Raw genomic sequence first — 25,774 nt, 5'->3', positions numbered from 1 at the left:
TCCCCAGCTAGTACAGCTCATGTACCCCAAACTGCATCCCCAAGCCCCCAACATCGGCGCTGTATGTGTGATTGACATCAGGGCTGGTGTCCCTGTCTGTGACTGGCCAATCACAAGATACAACCTGTGATGATGGTCCGGGTCCGTGTGTTTTGTGAATGCAGCGCTACAGCGGGAGCTGAAATATTCAGGGTTACTAAAAACCTTTTATTTTTAAGAACACGGTTAACAGAAGTCTGAGGTAAATTCTTACAAAGCAGTCTTAAAGTGTATGTAAAGCCAAAGATTTTGGATTTCCCATCACTTTCTGTAGCAGAGACATAGGTCACCAGGATAAGAAGAGCTGGACAATCTCCCCAACCAGGAAACTAGACAATAAAAAGAAATAAATGGAGATCTGAAAAACAGTCGCCCTCACCGTTCTTTGGCCACAACTATGTAACTGTGTAGGAATCCCCTGCAAATGAAAACTGACCTAGTTACATAGTATTTGAGGGTGAAAAAGACACAGGTCCATCAAGGTAGGGATTGACAGTAGTGGGGTTTACTGATTCCAAAATACAGCTAAAGCAGAGTACTGTATATGATATTTGCAATAACTGTTGCAGTGCAAAAAAAAAAGTATCACAGACCGTATTCCGCTGCGTTGTTGCAAGTATAACATTGCTACATTCATAAAATATGTGCAACATTTATACTATGTGCAGACCTCTGGATGATCTATATCCGACAAGTTATATGTGATTACACCATATATCTTTATGAGTATATTGCCCCACAAGAAGCATAAACATCCAAATATGATGAAATGACATGTAGACTGTTAATGAGCAATAGAGATCTAGTGATCAGGTCATAGACAATAGTAAAGTCCGGCCCCTCCCAACCAGGCTTCCATGGCACACCGGGGTGTCTTCTGCCTTCCTCAGCAGTGCCTAACATTTTCACACAGGGTCACGCCTTTCCAGCGTGCAGACAGGCTCCTGAAGGGGAGTTTCATGTGAAGAGGGCTCTAGATGTGAAAGGGGGGCTTCTGCTGTGAATGGTTTTAGTCTGAGAGGGGAGACACTGATGTAAAAGAAGGGGGCTCCTAGTGTAAAGGGGAACTCTGTGAAAGGAGGGGCTTTTCATGTGAAGGGAGGGCTCTTAGTCTGAGAGGGGAGACATTGATGTCAAAGAAGGGGGCTCCTAATGTGAAAGGTGGGATTTTGATGTGAAGGGGGGCTCCTAGTCTGAGAGTGATGACACTGATGTAAAAGGAGGGGGTTCCTAATGTAAAGGGAGAACTCCTAATGTGAAAGGTGGGATTTTGATGTAAAGGGGGGCTCTAAAGTGAAGGGGGAACCCCTTTTTTGTGTTGGGTCCCCCATTAAATCCATACCAGACCCCTATCTGGGATAAGGGTCTCGTATGGATTTTGGAGGGTCGGCACATATTTACATTTCCTTTTTACTTTTAGACCAGGGTGCCTCTAGATTTTGCATATGTTCAAAGAGTGCTGTGAGAAACAAATAGGTTGAGGAACGCTGATATAGGTCTGTGGAGGTTCTCTTTCATCCCGGTCATGGTATATCTGGATATATCACAGCAAGTCCAGTTGCCTTGACTTATTGTTTACAGATTATAACGCTTGTACAGATTAAGTATAAAGCACCGCCTTAGACCATAGTGCTCAGTGCTTTACAACGCTTTAAACCTTGAATATCACCATGCAGGTCATTTTAATAAGATAACATCTCTCCAGAGACTGAGCACTCAATGTTCGGGAAACATTTATTATAAACTCCTGGATAGTGAATGGTCTGATATATTATTAGACTCCTGGATAGTGAATTGTCTGATATATTATTAGACTCCTGGATAGTGAATTGTCTGATATATTATTAGACTCCTGGATAGTCTCCACACGCAAATGTCAAAGTACTTATGACTGATTGTTCCCAGTAGTAATAGGTGTTTGTTGCTCAGGCAGATATTCATTTGAAATGAAGAGAACTGCCATGTATCAGACCTATATTCACCAAATATCTAGGACCCATCCCCCACATCTCAGCACCACGTCCCTGAGAAATGACATAAAAAGTGAGCCATAGTAGGTAGAATTTCTGGGACTTTTCAGGTGCTCCAAGCATGTTCATTCCATCATTGTGAACAAATAAATGTACACATTTTACTGATGTAAAAGAAAGTTACACTTATAGAACTTTATCATAATAAAAGACATACCCCCATATATCCATCAACCTAAATTACTCATCTAGAGAGGCAACCTCGGTGGCATCTATTTGATATACAACAATATATATAAAATACCGCTGTGATTTTATATATATATGTGAAACAATTAGTTGCCATCGAACTGGTGTACTCTACATACAAACATCATGTTGGTGTAAAGAAATGGCTCACTCTCAACAGAATTCAACGCATTTCGCAATCTTTAGTAACGGCTTCTTCAGGAAAAAGTGGTAAAAAGTTATTTATCATGACCGAAGAAACAGTCAACTTTCAATGGGTAGCATGCCAGCTCCACCTCTCCCTTCTGAGTGCCTTACAGGAAGCAATTGGGGCCCCATCCAGACTGCATACATTGATATACAGTCCTTCTCAAAATAGCCAGTAGTTACAGGTTGGTACATGCCATAGAGGAATCTATCATTCTCAGTCTACACCAAAGATGAACCAAGGCTTGAATTGGTACCACAATGATTAATCTGTATCTCAATGATATCTATAATGTCAGAAAGTTTTGTTGTGCGGGTTCCAACCAGTGGACTGACAATCTCTCTTGGGATGGGGTTACATAAATGGTCCTCCAGCTCCTGGGGAGCCGCGTCTCAGCACACCCAACAGTCCCATCATTTAAACCTATCGTGGCTCACTTTTTATGCATCATACATACAGTATGTCAGCATGATTAATGAATGGAAATATCCAAACCTGTATTAGAAACACAAATTGAGAGTGCCGTTCTCTGTGTTTAAAACTCCTAAGGTGGATGCTGCAAAGAGTAATATGTGGATGTGGAATATAGTATATCCGTCCAAAACTAAAATACAAAATAGTTGACTTAGGAGGCCAAAATGCGCTGCCAAGATGATCTAAATAGCAACGTACTATATTTGTGATATCGTTGTGCTTTGCTCTATTGTTTTGTGTATACAGGGCTGGATGCAAAATATTAACCAGGAACACAATGAGGGCAATTTATCAAATCTGGAGCAGTGACCTATGGCAACCGATCAGCTTCTCTTTCATTTTTAACGCTTAACAAAATGAAGAGAGAAGCTGATTGGTCGCTATGGACAACTGCTCCAGATTCTGTCTGCTCCAGTTCTGATCAATTCCCCCCCAATGTCTCTAGGGAAATACAGTAGGCCCACTCTTGGCAAAATAGAATGACCTGCAAGTGTGCCTGCTTGCAGTATGATCAGATAAGGGTTGATCTTACTGAGTCCTATGATTATCTGCTGCATGGCAACACAAATGATTAATAGTCCATATATTGTATTGCTGTCAAAGGCTGTGGATATATTAGAAAAGTCTAGAGGTCCAGCTATGCACCCCACGCGTCCTGCTGATGTGTTTGGTCACAAATGGCATCTTTGAAGCCACGCCGAAGAATCTATTTTTGGTAAAATGCATCAATGTGTGTGTTGCTTAGCTGGACCTCTGGACTCTTCTCATACAATGACCAGCTACGTTGTTGTCGTCTGACAATACAAGATCCGCCCAGACCTTGAAGGGGTTTGGACTGTTGGGGTGATGTTGTCTACCAGAGCTTACATTGACTGATCTCCACAGGAGGTCATCTGAGTGTCCTACCATGTAAATTCCATGAAAGGGAACTGGGACAATACCTAAAAGGGTCCCAAAAAGCAGTGGCAAGGTTATAAAGTAACAGTGCTGAGGTGACGCTAAGCCATCTGTGCACATCCTAGAGTCATAGGATCTCTCTGGAAACAGGGGTGCTGGGCTAACATGTCCCAAAGTAGACATGTTGCTGTTCTGTGAGAAGCCTAGAGCAGGTTGGGACAGGAGCTAGGACAAGGATCTCTCAATCTGGCATTGGAAGACACTGGAGGGGGTGTCCAGGACCCATGTGTGTGCTTTCAATCCCCACAGAGAAATACCTCAAAGAGCGGATGTTATGGAAAGATGTTTGCAGCTGTAGGGGCCCTGAGAAACCGAAGACTGGAAATAGCAGGTGGATCCTCAAATGCAGGATACGAGGCAAGTTCGCAGGTACTCGCAGCAACCCAGACAGCCGGTAGTCGGGGAGGGGCAGATGGCCGGAGATGAGCAAGGTCATTGTAGGATGGCAGTAGAAACAGATTGGAGTTCCACGTTGTTCTTTGCAATGCAGGAGCAGCAGTGGGGAGATGCTTCCACACTGAGTAGTAGTAGTAGTAGATGGAGGTATCAAATGGGCTGGGCGTGTTGGCATGCATAATAGTGGGATATTGTCTTGTAGTTCACTGAAGGAGGTAGCATTCAGGGTGACAACACTACCTTGGTGTACAGGATAGAAGGTCTAGTCACTGACTTTGTACAAAGACATCCCTCAGTCAAAGCATACAACTCCACAGAAAAAAAAAAAATGGGATTTTTAAAAGGTGTCGAGAAAATTAAAATGTATCTGCGAAAAGATATTAATACCCACAGTATGTTTAAACCCATCCCGGTATCAGGTCCCACCATTATATAACAATCCACCAATGATAGGATTATATGTGAATTTATTTGATGTGAATTTATTTGATGTATGTATATATAGAAATGTCGCGTTTTTTATTTTCTTGACACCTTAAAAATCCAATGTCTTCGGTGGAATTGTGTACATGATATAGAAAGACAGTGCTGTCACCAGGGACGCACGGATACTGTTTTTTCGGTATCAAGTACAAATATTTATATATTGGTACTCGCCGATACCCAGCATGGAGCCGGCTTCCCAGCCAATCAGGAAGCCGAGATGCAGGTCATTACCCACGGCCCGGCTTCCTGATTAGACGGGAAGCTGGCTGCATGCTGTTTTGCCGACTCGATGCTGATTCGCTGGGAAGCAGACTTCCCGACCATTCAGCATCGAGCTGGCCAAACATCATGGAGTCGGCTTCCCAGCCAATCTGGAAGCCAGGCCGCGAGTCATTACCTGCGGCCTGGCCTCCTTGATTGGCCGGGAAGCCGGCTCCATGTTCCCTTGTGGCACTGCCAATCAGAGGAAATCTCCCTCTTCCCGGAAGTTCCGGTATCGAAGTATTTGGGCGAGTTCACAGAGCAGAGGGGAAGACACTCAGCTCAATGACATACAGGCCCCGGAGGATCACTGTAAAGCAGGATAGTAGATCTGGCTACAGTGCTTTCCAGTATCCCTGTGGGCTGACCAGGTATATCATTTGCATACTTTCATTGGGCCAAACCTGACCAATATAAGACAGCATAAAACTTTATACCTGGAGTTCAGCTTTAGGCAATATTTCTGTGTAACACTTCCAGGAATTTATTACCTCTCACAGAGATCACAGTACAAGATCTCCATCTGCTTTTCTCTCCAGAAGGATGGAGACATCTTTGTTCAGTCATCATCCAGAGCCACCATTTACTCCCTGGACTAAGATGCCGGCTCAGTGATAACACGATCATGTCAGTCCTGGTGCCTGTGCAGTTCTAGGCTATGTTCACAAATATTTGATATAGATAAGCCCCTGTTGATCTATGTCAATCCTAAATAGTTTATAAAAGTTCCCCTTTAACAAAAAAACATCCAATGAGCACGTCAGGAACAGCCAGCCTTTTGATCTTTTGTCACAGGAGACCTGATGTGTGCCTTTCCTTGGGTAATACACTAAGAACTCTTACAGGGACACCCCACGTAACACAAATAGAGCACATGTAGTCCTTGTACATTATAAAACACACACCTTACCCACACGTCCAGAATATGAACACTTTTATTGAACGTCCATGAAACGGTTCTGCACAGCAGTTCAAAAACGCCCTCCTTCCCTCTCAGAGAAAACAATAATGAAGAAGGAATGTTTAAATACCATTTTAAATACACAGCATGTCTATAAATACTTTAAAACATCTGTTTGTTTATAGTCTTATAAATATTTTTTTTAATCAACCAAAACTTTTTAAAACTTTATTCTACATTTCTAACATAAATAAGTATCACTTAAGGCAAAAACATTTCTGGTCGGAACATATTTTGGTCACAGACCTAAAGAAGCTCCTTCAAAGTGTATGTTTAGCCAAAACTTGATTTTGGAGGGAGTTAGGATTGTATTCCGGTCAGTGTCTTCTCTGGAGAGATTTGCCTTCCTTGTCCTGGCGACCATTGTCACAGAGAGAAGGTGAAGCCAAAAACCGTTATAGCTGTCACCAGAACAGGAATAGAGGGTACACCTTCCAATGGGGACATCTGCTCCAGTAACAAATCTCTAAGAGGGGCTTTTCCTTCATGCTGGAGATATACTCTTACTTCCTGTTGAGTCTCCAGAACAGGATGTTAAGGGGAATCTTTGAATGGGACACAATGAAAAAAATTAAAAAAAATAACCCCGTAACCTATGAAATTCAAAACTACAAAAGGTTTTGGCTATGCATACACTTTAAAAATTGGAAAAAAACATTGTTTTGTTTTTCACCTGCATAGAAGAACAAAAAGAGGAGACCAAATCCCAGGCAGTCACAGTCTTCCAGAAAACAAGTTGAGTGGAAAAAGCTGCATACATACGGCCAGTTTGCATGGATCATGTGACATCGCTAAGGCACTCTGACATAAAATAGGCACTGAAAAGGGTGTTGTTTTGGGAGGTGAAGCAACTTACTAGGGGCATGGAATACCTGACATCTGGCTTTCCTTGTAATCTCTGAGAATAAAGATGAAACAAGGTAATACGCTCGAACATAGCTACACATATAGGTCAGCAGGCCTTACACCTGACCAATCAGGTTTAAAAGGAAAGAGCGATTGTTCGCGGTGTTTAGCAGACAGCAGTTCTGCACAAGGTGTAACTTAAATGATTTCTGCTCCAACAGCCAGCCAGATGGAAAAAGTTTTGTTGGAAATTTTTGACACGCAGTTGGCATGAGACATCTGACAGCGAGCTTTCATCCAGGCCAGAAACACGGGGGCTGTTTGGACGATTCTCTTTCCTGTCGGCAAAAGTGCTGAAAAGACGGCTCTCAGTGCAGCTCTTAAAATATTCACAGGTCCTCCTCATCGTCGAAGGTTTCAGTACATCTCAGGAGAACCGTCTCATAATCGAACTGTGGGGCAGATGTCTGGAAAAGGAAACACGCATTATACGTAGGTCACGTGTGAACATTAGAAATGCTAAAGGCAACTCCACTCCAGCAATAATGCATCTTAAACATCCTAAGGCTGAATCCAGTCCTGTGCAGTCCATTGTGGTGCATTACTGCATGTGTGTTGTTAACATGCATCGAGTTATGGCAATCAATTCATTATGAAAAAATTGCATGACCCTTTATTTTTAATGCAACGCACAACAAATGGCCGGTTCCTTGTTGTAGGCAGCAGTAGCTGACAAGGGACTTCCGCTGCATGTTATCAACTGTCTTAATATGTGCTGGAACAGCATTCAAAATGAATGGCACTGCAACTCTCAGGTGGTGCGCATGTTTTCTACCACGCCTTACTGCAACTGGATAAGACCTCCAGCGAATTTTGTATTTTTTAGTTTTGGATAGAGTGTGGAATGGTTAAAGGAAAACTATGAGGTAAGTGCTTTTCACTCACCTCATAGTTCTAGCTGACCTGTGACAATGAGACTGTCACAGGTCGGCTCAGTAGATCAGGAGGTGAGCGAACACATACGGGCGTTCGCTCACCTCTCTATCCTGTCACGGCTCTCTGCCGTAACACGGGAGGGGTTGGATTCCCCCCTCCCCGCTCCGATAGCGCTGACTGGCGGAACGGACGGGGGAGGGGTGGGTACAGCTGGCTCTGCCTCTGGATAGGCAGAGCCAGCTGTCAGTCACGCAGCTGGGCGGATCTAGACATAATTGTCGGGATCCACTTCAGCGTCTTTTATACCGCGAGCAGCAGCTCGCGGTATACTGAGCTTGGGTGAGGGAGGACGCTAGTTTGTGTCCTCCCGTTACCCTAAGGAGAACTATGGGGAAAAGCCCTAACTCCATAGTTCTCCTTTAAAACTAGAGGTACACCGAGATGAAAAATTCAAAGCCAAAATGAAAAAGTTCGGTCAGCCCGAAACCGAAAATGTTGTTTTATTCTAACTTTTTCAAATGTTTTAAAAATATTTTAATTTTTTACTTTTAGGGGCTTCGGGGAAGTTTAAAATAAAAAAGAGATTGAGGACACAGAGTCCTCAATCTTTTTTCTCTGCAGCCCCTGTTATGAATGAACAGGAATCCTCTATACTGAGTGCTCTTGTTCATTCATAACTTGAGAACATTGTATGTTTACTATAACCACAATCATGAATGAACAGGAGGTGATGTAGATCACTTCCCATTCATTCATAATTGGGGATATAGTAAATATACTCTGTCCTCAATTATTTACAAACACTCAGCGATCACTGATTACCAAGTGTTTGTACCAATCTCCTTCCTGACACGCTGTCACAGGAGGCTGAGCGAGTGGAGCTTAGCCTCATGTGACAGGGCTGGCTGTCTCTGCCCACACACCGCTCTCCCGATTTGTGACAGGAGGCTGAGTGGTGCGGGAGGGAGACGCCAACCGCTCACAACGCTCCCCTCCCACAGCGCTCGGCCTCCTGTGAGGTTTCTTTCCTCCCTGCTGGGGCACAGAGCAGCACCCAGCGGGGAGGAGGGAAATCATGGATGCACCGCTATTACGGCCAAAAAGTGTGTTCCGGCCCTCTAACCCTTCCGCAGTCTACTAAAAATGGGTTTTTGTCTGTGTCCTCGTTTACAATATTAGCCATGACTTACTGACCTGATGTGAAATCTCCCCAAAAGGAACATAGGCAGCAATAAAAAAACAAAAACCTCCTTCCCCACCCTTTGCATCTTTAAAGACAGGTAGGGGGACTTCATGAAATGTAAATATCCCTCTGTAAAAGAAGGGGTGCTCTGAAGGCCCACAGATATGTATGCAAGCCGCTGCAGCAAAGGAAAGGTGATGGATTTATCAGGTACAACATTGTGAAGACTGCCAATCAAAGCTGTCATTACCCGAGAGGTCATCTCTGCTTTTGAAGAGGCTTTGCTTGTGCTTCACAGGATGTGTGGTTGTGCTTTGTATTCCAGAGAATTCTGGATTCATTCATCAGAAGTCCTTTGTACAAGAAAAAGGATTTGATCCTGCTAGTGTCTTGTGGAACACATGTGGATCACTTCCAAGTCAGCTGAGTAACTTCCCTGACTCGTATCAGGTCTCATTGTGCAAGATGGGTTTAAACAACCATGCCAGTAAAGCCAGCGACAGTGAAGAAGGATGGAAAATCAGTATTAATTTTATACAGGATTTATATAGTGCCAACAGCACTACAACATAGGGAAGACATTATAATTACAATACAATTCAAGACATAATGGTAAGGAGGGCTCTGCCCATGATGGCTTACTATCTAAGAGGGAGGGGAAAGTGATACATGAGGAGGTGGCTGTGTGGGGATGAATTGTTTGATAAAAAGATAGTTCAGTAGATCTATACAGTCTGGCAGGGTCCAAAGAGACTCTGCTAGAAGTCATACCAGGTCAGCCTACCATATCCATCAAGGCCATTCAGAAGCAAACAGGGTCTGCAGAATGCCCTTGACCTCAATCTTGAAGAAGAGAAAGTGAGGAAAAGTTTCAGGTGAATCCTCAACCAGTATGGTAGTCGCCTTGTTAAGGTGAGACATGGGCGGATCTGCTGTGGGAATACGCCATTTCAGAACAAAATCCTCACAAAACAGACAGAAGCCAGTAAGTGTTTAGAGGGGAATCAAACAACTTTTTAGGGTGTGTGCAATCTCCATAGTGAAAAAGTGTATAGAATCAGACATGTTGAGGCTGCAGTGTGGTTAGGCAACGTATAGGCTCAGGGTAAGCAGGTGAGGGTCAGTGACCCAAGGATCAGATGGCTGGAAATGACCAAAGTCATTGTAGGCAGGCAGCAGAATGGATGAAAGATCATGTGCCACTTTGCAAGCAGGAGCAGCAGCAAATGACAACAGTTGTTAGTCCCACAGCATTAACCCCATCCACTGCAAAATCAGCAGGAAACTGCGAAACATGTCTCCCAGTGACCAATAAAAATGAGAAATGTCCCGACGCTCAGCGCCGACCGACCTACTCACTAAGTGTGTCTTCAGAGACAGGACAAGCACAGCAGCAGTGCCAGTGTTTCTGGACCTGGAGCTCAGCTCTAACATGGAACCCAGTGACTGAAGGTATTTCCCAGGCTATTCCTGCAATGTCCATTCCAGCAGGGTCTGGATACGGTACTCCAAAAAGCCGGGCTGAGGATGACTGCTCCAGCAGCAATGCAGAGAAGAGTCTTGATTAGGGAAAATAAAAATCAAAGTAGAAAAGGTGCTAGGTTGGTCTTTAACACAGCAGAACTGAAGAATAACGGCATTTCTTCGTAGGACACAGAAGTTTTTTTGTTTGTATGTCCAATCCTCCTGTAGGCAGCAGTAGAACCTGAAGGTTAAAGACTTACTGTGTACCTAAATGGATCATAATGAAATAAGTCAAAGGATAGTCTTAACAGCAGCAGTGCTGACGAAAAGACGTCTATCCTTTAGAGCAGTGGTTCTCAACCCTGTGTCGCGACCCACTTTTGGGTCGCGACCCACGAGTTGAGAACCACTGCTTTAGAGCACTGGGAAAAATCTGGAGCATGATGGTAGTAGGGGAAGGTTGTACCCTGGACTGGCCTATAGCTTATTCTTGTTTGTAAGTGTCCAGTCCTCCTGCTGCAGTATAACTTTATGGTTTTAGACTTCCCGTGTCCTTCGATGGATGGATGTTGTATGTAGTTTTTACTTATAAGGAGAGCCAAGCATGGAAATAAATGTTTACCTGTAAGATAAAAACTACATACAAATAATTGAAAAACAAAAACATTTATACAATTGTAAATATTTAAAGAAATGCAAAATAAAATCTAAAAAAACCCCCCCACACTTTACCAGTAAAGGTATATAAAACTTAGAATCATTTTTGTACCTGGGTGTAAGATGACAAGCTGGACCTCAGAAAGTCATATATTTGCTGGTACAGAGAATGATTTCCTTCAGGGCTTTCACAAGGGGATGGTACACGTGAACAGCTTCGGAAAGGCAAAAAAAGTTATACAGGCGTGATACACGTGTGATAGGACAGAGCAAAGAGCAACAAATGAAATGTGTAATAACAGCAATGAGATTTCAGAGCAGTGACAATTATTTGTAATTGGCTTCTACGTGTGTCTGCAATCTGCATATTGTCTTCGACTCATTAAAGTGTATGGAAACCATGGACCTATTTTTCAGTACGTTTGGCATCGTGACAAACATCCAGTTTTGTGAATCTGTACGATCCTGCCAGTAACAGAAATTCCTGTTGTCAGTCTGGTATGCGTGTTGCTTCAGTTAGCTTTTGGTCTGCCCATCAGGTCGGCCCATGCCTCCTGCAGACCTGATAGGCAACAAAAGCATTGCCAGCCTGCAACAGGAAGTGCTATTACTGGCAGAATTTCCAGGTAAAACATTTGCAACACATTAACAAAAAAAATAAATAACAAAACTGTATACAGTGAGGCATGATAGCAAATATACTGAAAAGGGGATTTTTCCTGCTTAGGCGGGGCACAGAGCCCATAGACCTGCAGGCTCTGAAAACTGATGTCACCCTTTGTGTGACACTTTACAATTTTTTTGGCAAACATTTCCAGAACAAAAAAAGGCCCTTTAAAGGCAACTAAATTACATCTAACAGAAAAACAAACATAAAAGGCAAACTATATAGGTTCTATACCTGGGGCTGGAAGTGCTGTGGAAAGCCCCAGGGTCCAGGAAACCTGCAGCCACATCAAAAGCATCTTCAAACAGAATCTGGTGCCAGAAAATAAAGAAAGTGACGTTCAAGATGGCTCCACTAAATGGTTGGATACTACTAAACACCTTAATAGGGATATACATCGGTAAAAATGTATCAGTACTTGTATCTGTGAGTACTTGGGCGAGTATCAGTACTTGTACTTGCAAAACTAGTATTGGTGCATCCCTTTATTTATAAAAACATTATCATACATTAAAACAGAGATGTACAAATCCCAGGAGCTCCGTGTGCTCCTTACTAATGACAGCAGCCGCCTAACTTTGGAATTTTTCTCTAGTCTAGTCTTGGAGCGCGAAAAGTATCTGTACATGTACCGAGTACTGTACTTGGTATCGGTGTATGCTAATGGTCCACTGTTGTCAACATCAGGATACCCGCTTTGAGAAATGTCATGCAGCCATCACTGGAGTGTAGACCGGAATTGGGGCAAAAAAGGCTGCAGGAGATCAGCAGCACTGAGATGCAACAAAGTGTAAAAAAAAAAAAAAAAAAAAAGAAGGTAAAACCCCCATATGTAATTTAAAAAAGTCTATTGTTTATAATACATTATATAATGACATACACAGATCTGAAATAATCCCCTTTAAACTCTCACAAAATAAAGTCACTACAACTGCCAGGACACATCACTGCAAGATTATAAGGATGATGTAACTTACCTCTTCTGGGGTAGAGGACAGGAAGGAGCTCGAGGCCTCTTGGCTCCCTGTCGAGTTGTCTTTTGCACATCCGTCAGTGCAGCCTGAGTCAGATGGTAATGTGAAGAAGCAGGGTGTACTCTGAGCCTGGGGGACACCATAATGACAGATACTGGCATCACCTTCCCGCTTAAGATCTTGCCACAAGTTAGCGATAGCTTTGGACACCACGGGTTCTGCAATCTGCTCTGGGGAAACCACATGGCTCTCTGTCAGCATATCCATGAGAAAAAAAGCACCGAGAAGAAAAAAAAGAAAAAAAAAAAAAAAAAAAAAAAAAAAAAGAAGGTAAAACCCCCATATGTAATTTAAAAAAGTCTATTGTTTATAATACATTATATAATGACATACACAGATCTGAAATAATCCCCTTTAAACTCTCACAAAATAAAGTCACTACAACTGCCAGGACACATCACTGCAAGATTATAAGGATGATGTAACTTACCTCTTCTGGGGTAGAGGACAGGAAGGAGCTCGAGGCCTCTTGGCTCCCTGTCGAGTTGTCTTTTGCACATCCGTCAGTGCAGCCTGAGTCAGATGGTAATGTGAAGAAGCAGGGTGTACTCTGAGCCTGGGGGACACCATAATGACAGATACTGGCATCACCTTCCCGCTTAAGATCTTGCCACAAGTTAGCGATAGCTTTGGACACCACGGGTTCTGCAATCTGCTCTGGGGAAACCACATGGCTCTCTGTCAGCATATCCATTGTCTGCCTATAGAAATACAGGTACCTGTGATGGAAGCAGAGTTATCCTCATCAGACGATTGACATAACAAAAAAGCTTTGTCATAGCTTTTGGAGTTGCAGACTGGCACAGCAATTCTGTGTGAGGGGGTTTCAAAACAATTGACCTGTGCAGCTATCATCCTTACCGTCTAAGGCTGACACAGAGGACATTTTTCAGGAATTTTAACCACTTGATCACAAAAACATTCATATGGATCAAGGCAATGTGGTCAACACTGCATGAAATCTTCCCCATGTATGGCCAGCATTGAAAGTAAGCTAACCCTAACATTTTCCAGAATCCCCATGCTTCTGTGATTGGCTCACTGACTCTCCCAAGTTTGCATGGAGCTAAAAATAAACTTGACTATAGACATTCAAGAATTTAGTCAGCCTTAACAAAGCAGCAAATAAGCCTTAAAAGGAGAACTATGAGGCGAGTGAAAAATCATTCAGCCTCATAATCTGAGCCGACCTGTGACAATGAAACTGTCACAGGTCGGCTCAGTAGATCGGGAAGTGAGCGAACACATAGCGTCGCTCTCTCACTTCTCCATCTATCCCTGCAGGGATTCCCCCTTCCCTGTCCGATCCTCCAGCGCTGACTGGCGGAACGGACAGGGGGCAGGCATAGCTGGCTCTTCCTCTAGATAGGCAGAGCCAGCTGTCAATCCCGCAGCTGGGTGGATCTCAACAGTAATGTCGGGATCCGTCCCGGCTGCGGCGTCTCAGTATAACGTGAGCTGATGCTCGCCGTATACTGTTGACTCAACAGCTTAGCTCCTCCTCCCAGCAACGCAGTTCACCCTTCCTTCCCTACCAGTAGTGATTCAGCAGCCTTCCTATTTCTGATGTAGATAAAGAGCAGGTGCTCTGGGACAGGGAACAAGGCGAATACCTGCAGGTCCATAGTCTGGACACAGGTTCACATTAAGCTTCAAATACAGGCAGCCAGTTGCCTAGCCTAGGGCAACCCCAGCAATATCAGTAGATTACTGCCCTTCCTCAGCAATATCAGTAGATTTACTGCCCTTCCTCAGCAATATCATTAGATTTACTGCCCTTCCTCAGCAATATCATTATATTTACAGCCCTTCCTCAGCAATAGCATTAGATGTATTGCCCTTCCTAAGCAATATCATTAGATTTAATTCCCCTCACCAATATCATTAGATTTAATGCCCTTCCTCAGCAATATCAGTAGATTTACTGCCCTTCCTCAGCAATATCAGTAGATCTACTGTCCTTCCTCAGCAATATCAGTAGATCTACTGCACTCAAGGGATGGCTACAAGGAGTACTTAAATGGTTGGTATAGAAGTTGTATGTCCAAAGGGGTGGTGGGCATGTGCTGCTTCTTAGAACACTGGGACTGATCAAGTGACTGGGAAGGTAGAACCTTCCACCTAGCACTAATTTTGACATATTTTAGAGAAATTTTACCTTTCGAATTCAATAAGATCTGGAGAAGATGGGGGCTCCGGGATCTGCGAGTCAATTATCAATTCTTCCACCGCTTCTCCCAGTCCCACTTCTAAATCCGACTGGAGATGCCAATACATAGGCTCACTGTCAGATGCCACCGCAGTGTTGGGAAGAATGCCCCTAATAGTTAAACAGCAGGTATTACAGACAATGAGAGACTCAGCAAAATAACTTCCTAATGTACATTATTTTTTAATCCCTTTCTGAGCCAACACTCTGGGTGCTGAATCATGTCTGTTACTGACCACTAAAAAATAAAGTCAGATTTCTTAACAATCACATGATGAAAAAAAAAAAAGAAGGAAGGAGCGCACAACTGGATTCTTGTACTCACTGTAAAGTCCTATTCTGGGAGTTCGTTAAGAGAAGCAGAAAGTCTTTAACCTTTAGGTTATACTGGTGCTTACAGGAGGATTAGACAGACATTGTCAAACAGAAAACAGCAGGCCAGCCCAGGATAGCCCCTCCTACTACAAGCATGCCTCAATTTTGTAGTAAAGCAGTACAGCGAGCATGATCAAGACAACACGATGGGGAGGGGCCTATGACTCTCAAAAGGACTGCAAGAAAAGGATTTTACAGTGAGTACGAAAATCCTATTTTTTCTCTCTTCCATTAAGGGACACGGGAATTCTTTCATCTTCAAGTACCTCAAAAAGTAATCCCATTGCTGGGTGAGCAACACGGGCGTAACAAAACAAAAAACCAAACAATAACAGGATTGCCGGCAGCTTAAAGCACTACCTGAAGGATCTTACACCTGAAGCTGCCATCAGATGAGGTTGCAACGTCTACCTGGTAGAATCTAAAAGAATGTGTGAACAGAAGACCATGTGGCAGCCCAGCAAATCTGGGAAACTGTTTGATGCTGAAAAGGTCAAGAAGTTCTCACAGATCTAGCAGAGTGCACCTTGAAAGGAAAGGCTTGATCCTTACAACTTGGATGTTTGTCTGTCTGGTGATGGTGGAACAAGAAGCCAGTGCACTCTTATGGGCACCATTTGAAAAAAAAAAACAGAGAATCTGTCTTTCTGAAGAAGCCGTGGCTGAAAGATAGGCCCTCACAGCCCAAACCACATACAAGCAGTGGAGGGAAATTTACTTTTGGTCAACTGAAGCCGGAGATAGGGATGGAAGAACAATGTCTCGGTTGACTTGAAATGCAGAAACTACCTAAACCACCTTGTCCTTATCCAAAACCAAAAAAACTTCCCTGCAGGATAAGGCTACCAATTTACGGTAGATATTTGCGTTGCAGATGGGATGCCTACAAGGAGTACTACCTTGAGGGTGAGGAATGTCTCTAATGGACTCAAAAGGGGGTTTCTGAACCACAAAGAGAACCAGAATTGTATCTCAGGGAAACACAGAGGAAAAAGCGGGGGGACCTAAATGGGAGACTCCCTGTAGAAAGGTCTAAATCACTGAGTGAGAGGACAACAGTCTCTGAAACAAGACAGAAACCTCTAGTATTGAGAGTCTGGAACAGACCCAGCATTAGGAAAGAGAGATGTCCTACATTGACATTTCTGGGGTGGAAGCCCCAAAACTCACACCAAGTAGTTCGTTTTCCACATCGGATGTTAGACCTTATGAGAGGTAGGCTTCTCAGCTTTTAACATAGCAGGAATGGGTACTTGAGACAGAAGATCCGGACAATGGGACAGAGCCCATGGAATGTCCACCAGGAGTCTTAGCAGGTCAGTGTACCACATCCACCTGGGCCAGTCCAAAGCAACCCTGATGGTTGATGTGAGCCAACTTGCCCGAAGAGGCAGGATGTTAATTAAGAGATAAGATGGCAGGCAGTAGAAAGGGTTATCCTAGGCTGGCCTATAGTTTGTTTACCAGTGTCCAAGCCTCCTGTAATTAGCAGTATAACCCAAAAGGTGAAAGACTTCCGTGTCCCTCAATCAACGAGAAAGAAAACTAAAATTCATTTAAAAAACTTTAAACCTAATTTTTACATCGTTTCCAAATAAAAGCCTGTATATCCTCAAAAAAATCTAAAAGTTATTTTAGGAATATTAATGAGCCATACGGTCAAGTTAATCAACACATGTTGATGTTTCTAAATTTTGCCTGGGGATCAATGACCACTGGTCAAGAAAGGAAGGGGCAGTTTTACAAGAGTAGCCATATACAACAACATGATATACAAAAGACGGACTTTTCAGGTACCCACATGAGCAATCAACAATGAATCATGTAAAACATGTGTCATCTTTATTCACATATAAACAAATCAAAACAGCATATAAAATACATAAATGTGATGCTTGAAGGTGCTGGCTCTAACATATAACAAACTTGTTATCACCCTGAAATATCCAACTCTGATGGACAGAAATACGGATGCATGTCAAAACCATTCTTCATGCGTATATAGTGCATTACAAAGAGAAGAACCGGAGTGATCTTTGGATAGATTGTACGCTACTCGTTTCCCAGAGATTACTCCACTTCATCAGGAGTATTCAAGGTCATACATGTGCCAACCAGGAGCCAGTAAGACCAGTACCACTGCTAAAACCAGAGGGGCAATACCCGGGCCAAAGAGTATGCCGGGTTCACACCTGGGCGTTTTACAGTGCTGATCGACGCGCTGTAAAACGCCCAGCAAGTGAAATCCCATTATTTCCTATGGGCATGGTTCCCACCTGGGCATATTTCAACGCGTCGGAATGCGCTGAAAAACGCCCAAAGAAGTACAGGAGCTTCTTTGGGGCGTATTTCCGTGCATATCCAATGCGCGTTTCGTGGACCACAAATCGGGGTAAAAACGTGTGGCATAATTCGATCACCTAGGTGGGAACCCAGCCTAAAAGGTGCTTTTCACTCACCTCATAGTTCTAGCCGACCTGTGAGAATGAGACTGTCACAGGTCGGCTCAGTAGATCGGGAGGTGAGCGAACATATACCGGCGTTCGCTCACTTCTCGATCTTGTCACGGCACAGAGCCGTGACAGGGGAGGGACTGGATTCCCCCCCTCCGCTCCAAATCTAAAAATATGGGTAAGAATAAATGTTTTATAACATAACGTAGGGAAACTTTTTTAACATTTATGGCACTTTTTTCATTATATAGTTAAAAAAAATAACCCCTCCTCAGTGGTGATTATATACCTCCAAAAGAAAGCTCCATCTGTCCCCAAATTTTTTTTAACATAAATTGCAATGCTATAGTCCAGTCATGCTGACTGGTGAAATTTTTGACTGACTGGTGAGACACCATCAAATTTTTCAAGCCCTGTGTAATTATATATATATATATTTTGTGTATAGTGTTGTCGTATACAATCTGGGATGGGGTACCATGTACTTATCCCCTAGGGCAAAAATTTCATAGGTAAGAGTAGCCATATACTGTAGGAGGAAAAGTGAGGAAGTCAAAGTCTATTTAACGGGCAATGGCTTGAAGTACAAACAAATGAGACGGTAAATATGAAGTTTGCCTGGTATTTTCCTGCCTCAGGTTCTCTCCTGTAAGAGCTGCAGGTGGGGAACCCTGGACAGCAGTCTGCTTGGGTGAAATGTACATAACTTTTGTTGTTCCTCATTGTTCTGGAAATCAGCCAGGTATTTAGAAAAAGAGGAGAAGAGGGTCCCCACCCACTGCTGCAGGAGGCAAGAGGAAGGAAACTTGTCACCAAGCAGACTTTTGGGTTCCACTAATAATGTGATTTCATACCCTTGCTCTTGAACAAAATGCATCTGCATGTATTCCTCCTTGACGTCCTCCAGACTGCTGGAGCCACTATCCAGCACCTTAAAGTGACCTGCCAGGGAACATTACAAAGAATTGGAAAGGCGAGAATTCAAATTTTTCTCATTACATCCAGTCTACAAAAGAAAAGCTTATTCCACTTCACCACCACAAGCAAACAGACTAGAGAAGGGTACACATGGTTACATTTTTTTGTTCAGCCTGAATAACAAATATTAGATTCCTCCACCCACACTAAACAGTGAGAATGAATGAATCTCCCGCGGTGTGCTTTGTATTCTGACAGCAATGCCGGCCACTGTCAGAATACCCAAACAGTGCTTGCAGCTGACTGGCTACAAGTACCGTTTGCCCGATGATTTTACAACATGTTCTAATGATCGACTTCTGTCAAGGGAATAGGGTCACCAACAGATCAATTACAGCTGATTCCTACTGAATCGGCCACAATTCACTCAGTGTGTAGCCAGCTTAAGACACTTTCACTGTCAACTAACCAGCAGTGCAAATCGTCAGTCATCTATTTAAATTTGCAACACTGTTACAAAAAGCTGCATGGAGTCGGACGCTATGGATTCAGTAAAGAATTAAAAATGCCTACACTTAGGTTGCATCTGGTATTGTTAAAGCTGACTAAAGCTGGCCATACACCTATAGATTATCTGCAGACTTTCAGTGGTCAGATGGAAAAAGTGCAACAGATTCCTCCATCTACGCTAAACTGTGTGGATGGATAAATCTCCCACCTGGGCCAATCTGTTGCACTCTTTCCATCTGACCACAGAAAATCTGCAGATAATTGTAAGGTGTATGGGCACCTATAGACAGATGCAGGTAAACCCATGTGACCCCGTGTAAATCAGTAAAATCACTGCAAGCATTCATAGGCCTTGTACAAGAACAGTGTGTACAGCAAGCTTCAAGCAGGTCTGAAGCCTTTAGAGCACCCAGCTCCAGTTTGGGAAGGTTTAACATATCTTAAAGTGTATGCAAACCCAAGAACAAAATATAATATATTGCAGCTTACCAGTACTTGGATGTTGTGACTGCATTCGTTTTCATTTGTCAGGTTTTTATATTCACTTAGTGAGGTGGTCAGCAACACACTTCCTGTCTTTGGGTGACAACACTTGCTCAATGAACTTTTATGACGAAGCAGCCTTACCACACAGGGGCAGGACGTGTAGGACTATGGATAGGGGTACTGTTTAACTGGACTCCATTATGCGTAATGGCTAACCACTAAATATAGAAGCAGAATATTGTCATGGACAAGCTTTTTTCCACTCAGACCCAAATACAAAAAGCAGACACAGTTAAACAATGATGACCACAATGCTTTTTATTGCTGCGTTTTCTTCAGAGAGTAATCGTCAAGTGTAAATGGATCCTGTCTTTAGCCATTAAACCTGTTTGAGTTAAGACAACTTCCCACCTCTCATCTTCAGCAGGGAATCCAGTGTGTTTTCAAGCTCCTGGATGTAGGTTCTGGTCTGATGCAACACCTGACGCTAAAAAACAAGAGACAGTTAACAAGCAAGCTAGGACAGAATCACGTTATCAGTCTTTCCAAGCTGGAAGATTTCCTTTAATGGGAATCTAGAATCTTTTTACAAAAAAAATGAAAATACAGCAGACTGTGTAGAAATGCTCAGTTATATGGGCATCCTACTCAGACCCAAATCAAAAACGGTATACTTTTGTGTTGCCTTTCTGACTTTCCTCTAGCTGCTTTTGCATCTACAGACATGTAGGCCCCATTTACACTATTGCACTCCGGTAATGCACATATTACAGCAATGCACCCCAACACACCTTACCGATGGTGTGCATTGCAGGTGCCTGTGTAAGTTGCCTTTTTAGGACTTGGAAGAGCAATAAGTCACATGCTCCCTATACCTAAAAATACTAAAGCAGCAGGGAATCAAAAGTTGAGTATAGGCTGTTGGTGGGTTCGCCTTTAAAGTGAACTTGTTGCAGTTTCCCTGCTCTGGGAAAAAATAAAATTTTCGTACTTACCGTAAACATTTTTTGAATGAGTCCATTAAGGGACACAGGAATCGAGAAACAGTTGGGTTATACTGCCACCTTCAAGAGGTTGGGACACTGGCAACCAGAAAAGTTGTAAGCGAGCTCCTGTTAAACCCCTCCTCTACCAAACGTGCCTCGGGTTTGTGAGAAAGCAATACACAGGGACCAGAAAAAACAACAAAACAGTGGTGTGGGACCTGTTCCCATCAACGGGCTATTATTATTATACAATTATTTCTTCTGACTTAAGTACAACAGTTTTCTTTATTGTCCATTGAGGGACACAGAAATTCAGAAACTGTGGCAACATCCAAAAGCAGTCCAACTGAGGGGTGGGTAACAGTCACTGATACAAGAAGAGACTTGGAACGGTCTGAAATAGGACAGCCAGAAAGTCCAACACAAGAATCTGAACCAGGTGAGGTGAAGTCCCCTGCAAGACAGAAGAGTCTACCAACAACCAAGGGAAGGCCACAGAGGATCAACCTGATGCTCAGACTAGGACAGAGAGGATCACCGCCATGGGGAATGGCTCCAATCCAAAAGGGGCACTGAGCCCAGAGGCTGTGAACTAAAAAAAACAGCAAACCAGTTGGAACAACATATTTGCCTGATAAGGAAGAGTAGATCAAACAACTTGATAGGACCAACCAAAAACGCTGGGAAAAAACAGGTCCCCAGAGATAATATTGGACAAAAAAAGAAGAAGAGGTCCACAGAATAAGGCCAGCAAAAGGACCAAGCCTTCCCACTCTTGGGATTCAGGGAAAGAAGGTTCCAGAATATGAATAAGGTTGCTTGGCCAGACAACCACATCTCACCGCGAGATATATATATATAATTTAAAAAAAAACAACACGTGAGAAGTCTCACAGTGTGATATCTCAAGGGGATAGCCAAAACACCCCTGAGACTGGTAGCAACCCTATGAAGTCAGCCTCTCTGAATTAGGTAGGTAGGGTGCACAAGAGGTAACCCTACAAGGTTAGGCAGGCATGAAGATGTACCACAACATCAGAATGGTGCACATCTGGTATTTCAGGGGCAGCAATGGGATGGTGCTTTCCCTAGGCTAAATGGTGGGAAAGAGAGCACTCCTGAGTGAGTGTGAGTGCAGCACTCCACCTAGAATCCCATTCCCTGAGCCTCAACCCTTACTGCAGTGATGGGACATTTGATAAGGGTCAGTGGTGGTAGCTCCCTGCGCTTCAGCCAGAACAGCCTTATTCACTAAGCAAGTCTTTGGAGAGAGGGTCACACTAGAGCTGCAGCTAACGATTATTTTCAAAATCGATTAGTTAGCCGATTATTAAGTTCGATTACTCGGATAAAAAATAAAATAAAATACATTTTAAAAATTGGCTCCAGTGATGGACTTCTAGTTTGTATTGAGATTGCAGTCCATCACAGGAGGAAGCTTGGAGCGGCGGAAGTAAAAAATAAAATAAAAAGTGTGGTGTGCAATATAGTGGAATGAAAAGTGTAAAATTATACAGCAATGACTGCAGAATGGCACCGGTTACAGAGGAATACAAATCCCAGCAATAGTACGTTATACAGCACAACGCAGAATACCACCAGCTATAGAGGCATACAACAAATCCCAGCAATAGTACATTATAGCTGGCGGTATTCTGCATTGCGCTGTATAATGTACTATTGCTGGGTTTTGTAGTCCTATATAGCTAGTGGTATTCAGCATTGCACCGCTGTATAATGTACTATTGCTGGGATTTGTTGTACTCCTCTATAGCTGGTGGTATTCCTTGATTTGTAGTCCTCTATACAGCGCAATGCAGAATACCATCAGCGATATAGGAGTACAATAAATCCCAGCAATACATTATACATACAGTGTACAATGTATTGCTGGGATTTGTAGTCCTCTGTATAATATACAGCACAATGTACCATCAGCTATAGAGGAATACAAATCCCAGCAATACATTATAGAGCACCATGTGGGGGAAAGTGCAGGCTTACCTGAGCAGTCTTCCAGCAACTTGTTTCTGAGATCGGGCCTGTCTATCGGCGGCTGTCATCCACCCACACCTGCTCCTCCTTACTTCTTCTCCCTGCGTCCCTGTGCCGATCGTGGATTTGGGCGGGCGGGGAGCGTGGATGCGGGCAGGTCTGGCAGCGGCGAGCGCGAGGTGGGGAGGAGGTGTGGCGCGGAGCGTGTGTGAAGCTGTTAACAGGGCCAACCAATCAGAAGCCGATTAATCAATGATTGAAAAAGTTGACAACTTTTTCAATAATCGATTATGTCGATTAGTTGTTGCAGCCCTAGGTCACACCTTGCGCTATGCCATGGCTCTGGACCCAGAAATTGCTTCTTGGCTACCTAACACAAATTCCTGGAACACACTACAACGCAAAGCCCACATTACAGGCTAGACCCACATGTCCAGCTCAGCGGGGTCCGGGTACGGGAAATGATGATTTAGATAGCCGCTATACAGAGACCAGCTTAAGCAGCAGTGTAGCAAAGAATGTCGATTGAAGTCACCGAAAGAATAAAATCCACAAGCAATAATTAGACTTTCTTTCCGCAGAGGCGTCCAACCTCCAAGCAAAAAACTGAGACAATCTGGCTAGAGGAGGGGTTATAACTTTTCTGCTTGCTAGTGTCTCAACCTCCTAAAGGTAGCAGTATTACCCGACTGTTTCTGAATTTCTGTGACCCACAATGGATGACAAAAAAAAATAAAATACAGATTTGCTTTAAAGCCCAACTTTTGTTTTTAGATAGTCCTCCAGAAGTATGGGATGGCAAAAAAGTAGCCCTGCCTACAATACTTACCTTCTCTCCGGCACTGCCCCCTCCCCTGCAGTCATTTCTTTCTACCACTAGATGTCTAGGGCTGCAACAACTAATCGACATAATCGATTATAGAAAAAGTTGTCAACTTTTTCAATAATCGATTAATCGGCTTCCGATCAGTTGGCCCTGTTCACAGCTCCACACGCTGTGCGCAGCATCTCCTCCCCACTGTACTATTGCTGCGATTTGTTGTATTCCTCTATAGCTGGCGGTATTCTGCATTGCGCTGTATAATGTGCTTTTGCTGGGTTTTGTAGTCCTCTATAGCCAGTGCCATTCTCGTTCATTGCTGTATAATTTTACACTTTCCATTTCACTATATTGCACACCACTCTATCTTTTTTCTTTTTTACTTCCACTGCTCCTAGCTTGCTCTTGTGATGGACTACAACCTCAATACAAACTAGTAGTCCTATCACTGGAGCCATTTTTTAAACTTTATTTTATTGTTTATCCGATTAATCGAACCTAATAATCGGCTAACTAATCGATTTTGAAAATAATTGTTAGCTGCAGCTCTATAGATGTCCTTTGGTTTTCAGGGTGAATAATGCCCAGCTTCATTCAAACCCTTCCTGTGAGCCCAAGCTGTCATGGACAAACCCCCCTGGCTTGTGTTATCACACATCCTGCGCTCACAGTGTAATGCTGCATAGTGCAGTTCTCACATGTCACAACCTGAACGCCATTCTATGCAGCAAGTCTGCACATCACCTGATGCTGGAAAAAAAGGGCCACTGTCACATGACCAAGTGGCAGACACCTGGAAATAAAGTATGTATGCTTTACATTTTTTTTTTTTTTATTTGGTGCATGAAGGGGCGCAGGGAGGAGTGGAGTAACACAGAGTACGTTTTTAAGGATATATTAATCGTCTTTAACCTGATACTACCTAGACTCCACCTACCCTTGAGGCTTTCGTATTAGGACTAGGAAACACAATCTGACGCAGCTGCTGGATGAGGCGAGTGGCGGAAGTGGGCTTCCGAGGCCGGGCCGGGCGTCTCCTGGCTGGAGCCTTCCCTGTATCTTTCCTACGTTTCCCCTTCTTGCTGCTGCCCTCACCAGCCGTGTCCATTCAAACAACAAGCATGCTGCGCGTACACCTGTTTAAAGAGTGCATATGCTCACAATTAAAGGATGAGTCCACCCAACACTAACAATGTTGACAGTTTTTTTTCTATCTTTCAGGGACTCTATTGGTGAGATCGCTATGCTCCCGAGTCTGCACACTTGCCGTACCCATTATCAGGGGCCCCCACCATCCCTGTTGGATTGTATATTTTCATTTTATATTAAAGGGAATGTAAAAGGAAAAGTGTGGACAACTCAGGGTGGGTGGAAAACACCCAATACTCTGGTACAAGCTGGGCATACACATGAAAATCTGATTGATCTCAATTTTGATTTGATCAAATTCATGATTCACTATATTCAATCAACTGCTGGGCAACCAAGATGAAAAACAGCTGAAAATGTGATTGTTTTCTATCAGTTTGCTTTATGGAGTTCGCATTTTTGATTCAATCCTAACTATTTTTCAATCTAATAAATCTAGTTACATTTTTTTTTAATTACTGAAATTTGTTGATCAAAATCATAGGTTGCCTTTTGTTCTCTCAATCACTTGGATTCGTGTTAGACATCGAAATCTGGTTGAAAGCGGGTCTTCATTTTTATAGCACTGACCCTGCTATACATTGACACAGAAACTGTGTTGGTAAGGCTGATTATAAAGATGAGCAGAGAGAAGAGCCAAAAGACTGGCTTCATACCTATACATGGCTGTTTTAGGCCCATTTACACTTTTCCAGTGTGGTGTGATGACGCAGTACCACAATGCACATTGACACGTTACATCATTGCTGTGCCATTCATTGTCAAATGGCAACCCAAAGCATTAACCCGAGGCACCGGTGCTGCAAAGCACCACAATGCACTACCGCGTATTGTGGTGTGCTGCATTGGAATAAAATTGTGCCTTCCTAATTCCTGTATTTGTTCAGGTGTGTTGTCAGCCCATTCTTATGTGTGATATAACACACTTCAATGCTTGTATCCTAAAAGTGACACTAAACATAGAAGTTAAATCTTAAAAATACATTCAAGTAACCTATTAATAAAAATGTATCTCATTTGTGTATCACTCGGCTGTAGTTCCCCAAATCATCTCTGAAATGGTGCTGACACTGTCCTTCCTCCTGGAGGGTGACTACTTCTGTTCC

General features: G+C 43.2%; 1 protein-coding gene across 1 annotated transcript; it reads right to left on the bottom strand.

Annotated features, from left to right (window-relative positions):
* Nucleotides 1–7,215: 7,215 nt before the first annotated feature.
* On the bottom strand, nucleotides 7,216–24,627 carry STRA8 (stimulated by retinoic acid 8). The gene is made up of 9 exons (XM_018567885.1): nucleotides 24,457–24,627; nucleotides 20,130–20,205; nucleotides 18,659–18,746; nucleotides 14,926–15,087; nucleotides 13,198–13,486; nucleotides 12,711–12,836; nucleotides 11,968–12,044; nucleotides 10,670–10,676; nucleotides 7,216–7,293 (listed from the first exon to the last, which is right to left on the bottom strand). Exons 1-9 carry the CDS (start codon nucleotides 24,625–24,627, stop codon nucleotides 7,216–7,218), a joined length of 1,074 nt encoding a protein of 357 aa, XP_018423387.1.
* Between the last annotated feature and the right edge of the window lie 1,147 nt (nucleotides 24,628–25,774).

Source organism: Nanorana parkeri, unplaced genomic scaffold (genome assembly GCF_000935625.1).
Source record: "Nanorana parkeri isolate BGI_ZX_2015 unplaced genomic scaffold, ASM93562v1 scaffold1111, whole genome shotgun sequence".
NCBI classification, from domain to species: Eukaryota; Metazoa; Chordata; class Amphibia; order Anura; family Dicroglossidae; genus Nanorana; species Nanorana parkeri.
The sequence above is the reverse complement of the archived record's forward strand: the minus strand, read 5'-3'. Positions and strand labels throughout refer to the sequence as shown.